The sequence below is a fragment of the Microtus ochrogaster genome, chromosome 8 (genome assembly GCF_000317375.1).
Source record: "Microtus ochrogaster isolate Prairie Vole_2 chromosome 8, MicOch1.0, whole genome shotgun sequence".
In the NCBI taxonomy this organism is placed as follows: domain Eukaryota; kingdom Metazoa; phylum Chordata; class Mammalia; order Rodentia; family Cricetidae; genus Microtus; species Microtus ochrogaster.
The window spans coordinates 42,816,868-42,827,671 of record NC_022015.1 but is presented as its reverse complement, the minus strand read 5'-3'; the positions used below and the strand labels follow the sequence as shown (position 1 = coordinate 42,827,671).

Here is a 10,804-nt window from a genome sequence, read left to right as displayed (position 1 = left end):
TTGGCTTGCTGGCCGGCCCCGCCTTCCCGCTTCTCCACCGTGCCCGATGATTCGCGGGTCTCCCTAGAGCCGAGCTGGTGGCTATAGCCCTGAACTCAGAGCAGGGACGAGGGCCACACAGAAGAATGAGACTTGGCCTCAGTGGGAATAACGGCTCACAGTCCCTGCTGAGATCCCGGCAGCTTGTAAGTCGCAGCTGAACTCCTTACCAGCCGCAGGCCTAAGCCCTCCCAGCTTTCCTCGACTCTATGATGGATTATGACGAAATAGAAAATGGAATGTAAGCTCCACCGAAACAGGAACTTTAAGACACAGCTTTTCTTCCTGCAGCACTCCTAGCTCAGTATCTTGCCAAGCGTAAAAACCCGTGTGAATTAAAATCTAGTTCCTTGTAGGTCCTTCACAAATTGCCCGATCAAAAAAGACAGAATCAGGCCGCGAATGATGGGCCAGAACTTTATCCTAATATTTGGGTCGCAGAGTTGAGGCCAGCCTGGTCTACATAGAACTTTCGAGAACAGCCAGAGCTATGTAGAGAGATCCTGCTTTAAAAAAAAAAAATCAAAACAACTGGGTATGGTGGTGTAGGTCTTCAGTACTTGGGAGCTCAAGGCCAACATTGTCCACATAGCAAATATAGGAACAGCTAAAGCTACATAGCAAGATCCTGTCTCAAAACAAAAACCTGTCAGGGATATAGTGAGCATTGGTCTTTACACTTGAGGACCTGTCATCATCCCTACTGGGTAGACCCCTCAGCTAGGTAGGCAGGGAAAGTCTCTAACTTTCCTAATTTTCTAATTTCCAGGGTTTCTCTGGAAATTCAGGAGATCCACCAGCCTCTGTCTCCAGAGCACTAGGATTAAAAGTGTGCCACCACTGCCCGGTGTGATTACAATTTTTAAATGGCAAACCCAAAAGCTCTTATAGGAAATAACCTTCAGGCTGGGAGGTGGTGGCTTATGCCTTTAATCCCAACACTGAGGGAAGCAGAGGCAGGTGGACCTCTGTGAGTTCAAGGCCTTCATTGTGGCTAGGACACACTCTATGTTGGCCTGAGGTTCCTGGGATCCAGATGCTGCTGAGGGGACAGCAGTAGGCATGGAACAGTGGCTTCAATACTAATCAGTTCGGACAGAGCAGCTCATTAACCTCCCTTGAAGGTCTGTGGTAAGTGGGTTGCCTCCATTTTCCATTTGCTGAGGGTCTTAGAAGGTGCCAAAAACTGGGAACAAGTTCTCTTCTGCTCCCAGCAACAGAGGTCCTGCTTCACTTAGTTCAAGAATCAAGCTAAGTGATCTGAGAACACAGATGAAAACAGCCCCAGCACTGCTTGAGATGGTCCTGGAAGTTGCCACCCAATGATGAAGCCATTTGGCTCCAGTTCAAAGGAAAATTCTTCTAATGAAGTTCTGTTGTATTTGTTCCCTTTTTAGGAGGGAGTTGTGGGTAAAGAGCCCAAAAGTACCTTGCTTACCCGTGGTGCCCTTCAGAGCCACCAACTCTACCCTACTGGTTCTGGTATCAGGCACGACCCCACCCAGAAATGACAACGTCACTAGTGAAGCTGACAGTCTTGCTGTAATTGGGAGGAAACAGGCTGCAGCACATTTGGCAGATTGAGAGTCACCAGTAGCCAAAGTCAGGTTTGTGCAGGCAACTGAAGGGCTCAGAGCCCCCTCACTTCACATGGTGAATAGAGGGAGGCAGTCAAGTTCTAACCTGATGGTAAAGTTGGTCCCTGGGATAGTTTTGTCTCCTTGCCTCACTCTCAGGGAGGCAAGGAGGGCATTATCTCCCCTTGCTGCCAAAGTTACCTTTGGGGGAGGCTGGTAAGGTTTTATAAAAATCTCCTTGTGGAGACAACCTCCTCCACTGGCCCCTAGCTGGCTTCTGCTCCCAGCCACTTCACAGCAGAGTCCAAATCCAGAACCAGTGTGTTTCAAGGGCCTGAGGGGTAGGACAGAGTGGCCAGAGACAAGGGTGGGAAACAGGGACACTGGCCATTCTTAGCAGTTCCAAGGAAATGGCCTTTCTCCCAACCACCCTACACAGGCTCTATGGCAACAGTGGCCACCTGCCCTCCCAGGAGGGTCCCAAACCCTCCATGGAGTGCCTCAGAGTACGTGAGGGTTCAGGCAAGGAAGACCACAAAGATGATGAAGAAGACAATGAGGATGAGGAAGATTTTGACCATGAGCCACCGATTGGAGGTGACTGACTGGAAGTACTTGAGGATCTCTGAATGGGCGGCCTCAACATCCAGCTGGGCTCCAAGCACGTTCTCATCGATCCTGGAAACAGCCAGGAGAGAAAACAGGACATCGGATTAAAAAGAAAGCTGAGGTCATCTATTTATTGCTATGGAAAGGTGATCACAATACACAGAAATAAAAGTGTTTCATGTCATGTGATCTCTTTTGTGTACATGTATGAGTATATAGAAGAGTATATACAAGTATTTAAGGTAGTAGACCATGCTTGGCTCTAGTTTGAAACCTGCCAGTTATTATCTTGAGTTATTTAACCAAAGTCTTATTTTCCACATCTGAAAAATGAGATTGCCATAAACAACCCTACCTCCTTTCATGAGGTTTCAATTTTCAGTGAGTTAACTATGAGATGCACCCCAATCCATATGAGCACCTAAAATACCTTTTTTGTGTGTGTGGTTTTTCAAGACAGGATTTCTCTGTGTAGCTTTGGAGCCTGTCCTGGAACTTGCTCTGTAGACCAGGCTGGCCTCGAACTCAAAGATCCACCTGCCTCTGCCTCCTGAGTGCTGGGATTAAAGGCATGTGCCATCACCACCAGACATAAAATACGTAATTTTTAATCTAGCATTTGTTGATTTTTTTTCCAGGTAATGAACATTTCTTTTTTTTTTTTTTTTGGTTTTGTTTTGGTTTTTAGCATTTTCAAGTCAGGGTTTCTCTGTGTAGCCCTGGCTGTCCTGGAACTCATCATGTAGACCAGACCTGCCTCTGTGTTCCAAGTGCTGGGATTAAATATGTGTGCCACCACACCGGTGAACATTGTTATAATGGGGGTAAAGTTCAGACCACTACAGTAAGAAAATTCTGGCTGGGGGATGGGGACAACTTAATATAGACAGGAACTCAAAGAATAATACAAACCTTACATCCAGAGAGCAGTGTCTCTGGGGAACAAGTCCTCAGGGGAAGGATGATTTTGAACACTTACTGAAGAAAATAAAACCTTCCCCGGACAATCTATGCGCACAATCCTAAAACCCAAATATTGTGGCTGGGCAGATAGCTCAGTAGGAAAAGTACTTGCTTGGCAACCAAGAGGACCTGAATTTGGATCCCAGTAACCACATAACAAGCTCGCCATGGTTTTACCTTGTCTATACCCACAATACAGTGGGTGGGTGGAGAAAATAGGAAAAAGGTTGGGTTTCATTGGCTATCCCCCCCCAAAAAAAAAACAAGTTTCAGGCTAAGGGAGAGCCCCTACCTTGAAGAACAGAGTAATAGGGGACATCTGATGCTTTCCTTTAGCCTACAGCACACATGCAAGTTCTAGGGCAGGCTCCAAAGCTATACAGAGAAACCCTGTCTCAGATGTTTCAGACACCCTGCCTACCTAGAAAACATGGCGATCTACTAGGACTGTACTGCCTACTGACATAAAACCTATTTTAACTCATGTAACTACATTCTGTCATGTGTAAAGTCATCTCATGGCAAATTATTCAAAACATAACCCCATCAGTAAGCAACGTATGATGAAACACATCCTAAATTTTGCAGAGGTCCTTGACCTAGAACCCTCTAGGAGCTGAGTATGGCCCAGCTGGGTCCTAGCAATCTGGCTAGAAATGGAAAAGAGCTGGACAGGGGGCTGCAAGCTTAAAGTCCTGAAAAGACAAGCAAAAGGATTAAGCTCAACTCAGCATCTCAATTCAGAAACCTGAACTGTGGTTCTTTTTTATGTTGGAGAGGCTAAAATATCAGGTTCACGGCTGTTGGCAATAGTTACTTTATTTTGCTTTTTGAGATAGGTTCTGAACAGCCTTGGGTCCTAGAACTTATTACATAAACCAGGCTGGCCTCATACTCAGAGACATCCACCTCTTAGTACTTGAAAGACTAAAGGCATATGCCACCATGCATAGCCTTATTCTCCTTTTTTTCTTTTTACCAGTAATGCGTCTTTGTTTTAAATTGATTATTTATTGAGCTCTACATTTTTCTCTGCTCCCCTCCCTGCCTCTCCCCCCACCCACTTCAATTCTTCCACAAGGTCCGCAGCCTCCCAATTTACTCAGAAGATCTTGTCTTTTTCTACTTTCTACTTCCCATGTAGATTATATCTATGTAAATCTCAGTGTGTTTTCTCTCTCTCTCTCTCTTTTGGTTTTTCGAAACAGGGTTTCTCTGTGTACAGCCCTAGCTGCCCTGGAACTCATTTTGTACACCAGGCTGGCCTCATTCTCACAGAGATCCGCCTGCCTCTGCCTCCCAGAATGCTGGAACTAAAGGAGTGCACCACCACCGTAACTACATTTTTAAATGTAGCTTATTTGTTATCTCACAATAAATAAAGCTCATAATGGTAGTTCTGAATGGCTTTGCTTAACAAAAATGGATCAACCGTATACATGCAATCTTGTATATAAAAGATTATAGAAGCCGGGCGGTGGTGGCGCACGCCTCTAATCCCAGCACTCGGGAGGCAGAGGCAGGCGGATCTCTGTGAGTTCGAGGCCAGCCTGGTCTACAAGAGCTAGTTCCAGGACAGGAACCAAAAAGCTACGGAGAAACCCTGTCTTGAATATCAAAAAAAAAAAAAAAAAAAAGAAAGATTATAGAGGCTGGGAAAGATGGCTCAGTGGGTAGAGTACCTGTCTGAGGACCTGACTTTACTCCCTGGGATCCACATGATAGGAGAAACAACTCCACAGTTGCTGTGCTACTTATGCACCTAAACACACCTGCACACAGTCCTGTTGGGTTTTTGTTATTTTTGAGAAAAGGTCTCACTGCATAGCCCTGGCTGACCTGGAACTCACTATATACACACACAAAGATCTACCTTCTCCAGAATGCTGGGAATAAAGGCATGTGACCATACCTGGTGGAAAAAAAAAATGTTTTTTGTTTTTCAGTTAAAAAGATGTCACAAATTCCAGCTCCAGGCAATCAGATGCCTCTTCTGCCTCCTCAGACACCACCCCCCATACACATGATAAAAATAAAGAAGTTAGCCGGGAAAAAAAAAATGTCACAAATAAGGCCAGGAAGGGGTGGTACTACATGACTTTTAACCTCAGCATTTGGGAGGCAGAGGCAGTTACTCAGTTCCATGCCAGTCAGGGCTATATAATGAGACTATGTCTCATCAAAAAAAAAAAAAAAAAAGCAATGGGAAGCAGAGAGCAGATTGTTGAAAAACCTTCACAATCAAGTACATGTGATCTGTGTCCAGGTAGAGGGTTTTTGTTGTTGTTGCTGCTGTTTTTGTGAGACAGGGTTTCTCTGTGAACAGTCCTGACTGTCCTGGAACTCGCTCCGTGGACCAGGCTGGCCTTGAACTCATAGAGATCCACTAGCCTCTGCCTCTGGAATGCTAGGACTAAAGGCATGTGCCGCTGCCACCCAGTTTAAATTTATTTTTAAAATTTATTCCTTTTCATGTGCATTGGTGTTTTGCCTGCATATATGCCTGTGTGAGGGTGTCTGATTCCCTGAAACTGGAGTTATAGACAGCTGTGAGCTGTCATGTGGGTGCTGGGGATTGAACCCAGGTCCTCTGGAAGAACAGCTAGTGCTTTTAACCTCTGAGCCCTTTCTACAGTCTGGTGCTCCTTCCTGACTATACTGCCTTGTGAAGAAAAAAGGCTGCATTCCTTGCAGTGTCCTATAGCCTGGTTTTCTGTTGGCCTTGTTACTGTTCTTCCAAAAAAAAAAAAAAAACCTTTTGGTTCTCCAATGTTAACTTAGAAAATCAAACACAGGTTCCAGTGACCCTTGCTTAAATTATTTTGTATGGGATACATGAAAGGAGATGCTACGTATCTTGTATTGCATTAGGAAGCATTTAATGTCAGACTGCCTTTATATCAGGGAAAACAGATATCAGATATAGTACCCCCACCTCCTTTGTGCTATAAGATCAAACCCAGGACATGTACATGTTAGTCAGTGCTCTACCACTGAATTGCATACTCAGTCACTGTTCGTAGCTTTTTTTCCTCTTGAATTAAAAATTCCAGGCAAGAGCCTAAGAGATGGCTCAGCAGGTAAGGATGCCATAAAGCCTGGTCCCTGAAACCCACACTGTAAAAGGAGAGAATTGCTTCCCACATCATGTTGGTCTTAGACCTCCACATGAGGGCCATGACACATGCACACCACCACACACACACACACACACACACACACACACAATAAATGTAAAAGAGCCAGGTGGAGGTGGTGCATGCCTTTAATACCAGCATTCAGAAGGCAGAGGCTCTGTGAGTTCGAGGCCAGCCTGGTCTACAGAGTGAGCTCCAGGACTGAATCCATAGCTACTGAGAAGCCCTGTCTCAAAAAAAAACCAAAAACAAAACAAAAAAGGAGCAGCAGACAGGAAAGCCTCTTGCACCCTGTTCTGATGTCCATCTCAGTTGAGTGAGAAGGGACGGGTGACACCTTGAGACTTTTCAACATAATGACCAAAACAACTGTGTAACTGTAATTTCCCCTTCCTGAGAAACTTAACAAACCAGATGATTTTTTTAAAATTTTTCTAAGATTTATTCTTTCTGCATACTAGAAGAGGGCACCAGATCTCATTATGGTGGCTATGAGTGACCATGTGGTTGCTGGGAATGGAACTTGGGACCTCTGGAAGAACAGCCAGCACTCTTAACCTCCGAGTCATCTCTTCGGTCCCCACACCAGATTCTTTTAAGTTCACTATCCTTATGACTGATGGGTTGTTTTTTGCAAAGGTGGCTGGTCCAGAAGTACACAGCTGAGGCTAGCTGATGCTTTTGCCTTTGTCTCCTAGGATTACAATCCATACAGGTTCTCTTTATTGTTGTTTTTAATTTCTACAATGACCTTGATACTTATATTTCTTTTTCTTTTCTTTTTTTTTTTTTTTTGGATTTTGGAGACAGGGTTTTTCCATAGCTTTTTGGTTTCTGTCCTGGAACTAGCTCTTGTAGACCAGGCTGGCCTCGAACTCACAGAGATCTGCCTGCCTCTGCCTCCTGAGTGCTGGGACTAAAGACATGGGCTGCTACTTTTTTTTTTTTTGGAGACAGGGTTTCTCTGCGGTTTTGGAGCCTGTCCTGGAACTAGCTCTGTAGACCAGGCTGGTCTCGAACTCACAGAGATCCGCCTGCCTTTGCCTCCCAAGTGCTGGGATTAAAGGCGTGTGCTAACACCGCCTGGCTGGGCCACTACTTTTTCAAAGAGGTATGTGGATAAGAAGAATATGTTTGATTTTGGCTTCTTGCCTCCACTCCTCCCTTCCTTCCCTTCCAGTTCCTTGCAGCACGAGGGCTGGATGTAGTGCTTCATCATTCATCCGTTTGTCAGATCTATTTCTGATATGTGCATGGGTGTGTGTGTAAAATCTGTGTAGCACATGCATGCCTGATACCTGTAGAGGCAAAAAGAGAGTGTGCTAGGTCCTCTGGAACTGGTATCACAAATGGTCGTAAGATACCATGTGGGTATTTAGACTCAAACCCAGATCCTCTGGAGGAGGAGTCAGTGCTCTTTACCACTGAGTCATCTCTCCAGTCACCAGCTTTTAATTCTTTCTGAGACCGAGTTTTATGGAGTTGTCCAAGCAGGCTGGCCTCAAACTCACAATCTTTCCAACCTCAGCCCTCCTGAGTACCAGAATTATAAGTATAAGCAATGAAACATGACTTTCTTGCTGCATTCTGAAACAAAACTCCTAAAAAAAGTTGTCTATTCTTTTTGCTTACCCCTTTTCTTCTGTGGTACCAAGAACTGAATCCACAAGCCCAGTAAACCACAGGCAAGTGAGCACTCTATTATTATGGACATCCTTAGTTTGTTCTTTGGAAGTGGGTCTTAAAATATAGCCCAGACCATGGCCTTGAACTTCCTATGGAGCTGATGACCTTTAAACAACTGGTTCCTCTGCCTCCACCTCCCATGTGCACCACACCAGCCTCCTCACATTTTATTTAACATTTTTTACTCTTACTACTTTTTAATATTTATTTTATTTTTTACTCCTTTAAAAATAAATCTGTACTCTGTCTCTTTAAAGACTTTACCTATTTAAAGCATTAACTTTATTTGATGACTCTATACTTTTTTCTTCTCTCTCCCAAGCCTATGTACATTTATCCAACACTGACCCATTTAGAGGTCTTTTATGTCTGAATCTGTCCTACTGTGTATCTGTAATTCTTTACTGTCCAGGAGCACTTCTTAAAATGCTAAGTGCTTCTTAAAAACTTAAGCTGTGTCATTAATCAATGTAACATGTTAGTGTCTGCTTGGCCACCCAGTCCAATATGGTGGAGCTGCTTGTACCTCTGAGCCATGCACACTGCCCCACTTCTAGGCACACAGCCAGTCCAAACCACCATTAAGCAAGCTGCAGCAGCCTGCTCACAGACCCTACTCAAATGTTCTGTAGCTGGACTTCCAGCCTCAAAGAGCCAGAGGTCATGCTGGCAGCACAAGCCAGAAAGCGGACATTTTAAAACTGTACGGCTTGGCTTTTTTTCTTTTGCTATGGCTGAGTCAGGAAAACCCCTCTCTCTCTTTTTTTTTTTTTTTTTCAAGACAGGGTTTCTCTGTGGCTTTGGAGCCTGTCCTGAAACTCGCTCTGTAGACCAGGCTGGTCTTGAACTCACAGAGATCCGCCTGCCTCTGCCTCCTGAGTGCTGGGATTAAAGGCGTGCGCCACCATCGCCTGGCAGGAAAACCTCTCTTAAAGGAGCTGTGGCATGCTGCCAGCAAACAGCAAAGAGCTGTGTTAAACTCTGTATTTTTGTGTCTAGAATTCCTTTTCAAACTTTCTCAGTTTTACGTCAATACACACAACCATGTTGGAGTACCAATTGTTACAAGGAGGGCTGCTTATTTGTCCTGGCCACTCAGCCCCAAAATAATCACAAAGAAATTGTATAGTTAAAACACTGCTTAGCCCATTAGCTCTAGTTTCTTATTGGCTAATTCTTACATTTTAATTTAACCTATTTCTATTAATCTGTGTATTGCCACGTGGCAGTGGCTTACCGGGTAAAATTCCCAGTGTCTGTCTCCGGCGGATCCATGGTGTCTCTCTCTAACGTTTTATTCTTAATTATATGTATTTGTCTGTGGAGGTATTAGATCACCTACAGCTAGAGTTATAGGTGGTTGTAAGTCACTTGATATGAAGACTACAACTGAACTTGGGTTCTCTGGAAGGACAGTGAGTGCTCTTAAAGCACTGAGTAATCTCTTCAGCCTCAGATTTGTTGTGTATATGTATGTGTATGGATACGTGTGCATGTGTGTGCACCCAGATGCCAGAACAGTCAGGTATTCTGTTCTATCAGGCTCTAATTTTCCTGAGAAGAACCTAAGCCCTGCTGCTTTAGCTAGGCTGACTAACCAGTGAGCCCCTTCCATCTGTCTCAGCTCTCCACCTTGCCCATGCTGGAGTTTCATGAAATTAATCAGGAGGGTGGCACTTGTCTATTACCCTAACATTGAAGAGGTAGAGTCAGGCCAGTCAGTTACATAAGAAGTATTATATAGTGAATTTAAAGCTAGCATGAGATAAGATATGAGAGCCTGTCTCAAACAAACAGACATAAAAATTCACTATTTGGAATTTAAAATTTCTTGGCTTAAACAACAGAATGAAGATAACATTGAAAACATGGGGTTTTTTTTTGTTTGTTTGTTTTTTTGAGACAAGATTTCACCATTAGATCTGACTGGCCTGGAACGTGCTATGTAAAGCAGGCCAGCCTCAAATGCAGATATCGAGGAATTGGAGAGAGAGCTTAACAATTAAGAGCACTTGCTATTTTGCAGAGGACCTAGGGTCAATTACCAGTACCCAATGGTGCTTCACAATCATTTCTAACTCCAGTTTCCAGGATTCTGATGGCTTCTTCTGACCTCTGTGGGAACCAGGCACACACATGGCTCATATACAAATGCAAGTAAAACACTCATATACATAAAATAAAAAAATAAATCTAAAAACACCAAACCAGAACGACGACAAAACTCGAGATCTGCCCGCCTCTACTTCTGGAGTACTGGGATTAAAGGCATATGCTACAATACCCGTTCTCATATAATTATTAAGTTTTTCTAAAATTAGACTTATTCACTTATTAACTTGTTTAATGTGTGCTTTCCATGTTTGTATATCACTTGTATGCTTGATGCCTGTGGAGCCCAGGGGAGAGCACTGGATCCCCTTGAACTAGAGTTAAATATGGTTGTGCAACACCACGTGGGTACTAGGAATTGAACCCAGGTCCTCTGGAGAAGGAACAAGTGTTCTTAACTGCTGAGCCATCCCTTTTAATTTTTGAAATAGAGCTTGACTACACTTGTAGAGCTGGCCCTTGCACTCCTGAGCTCAAACAGTGCTCAAGAATAAAGGCTGCATACTGTGCTCCCTTCTTAGCTTTCTTTTTTTTACATTTTTATTACTATGCGGGGGGCACAGATACAGCAGCAGAAGACAACTCTGTGGTGCTGGTCTCTTGTTTCTCCTTTACCTGACTGCAGTGATCAAACTGATGTCACTAGGCTTATGTAGAAAGTTCCTATACCGGATGGGCCAG

General features: G+C 44.1%; 1 protein-coding gene across 3 annotated transcripts in view; it reads right to left on the bottom strand.

Annotated features, from left to right (window-relative positions):
- Positions 1 to 1,561: 1,561 nt before the first annotated feature.
- Positions 1,562 to 10,804, bottom strand: part of Stx5 (syntaxin 5) — an 18,876-nt gene continuing 9,633 nt past the window's right edge. For all 3 annotated transcript variants that reach the window (XM_005351898.2, XM_005351899.2, XM_026781457.1), the window contains one exon: positions 1,562 to 2,294. In XM_005351898.2, the coding sequence (XP_005351955.1) occupies positions 2,135 to 2,294 (160 nt within the window). In that variant the 3' untranslated portion in view covers positions 1,562 to 2,134. The remainder of the gene's footprint in view (positions 2,295 to 10,804) is intronic.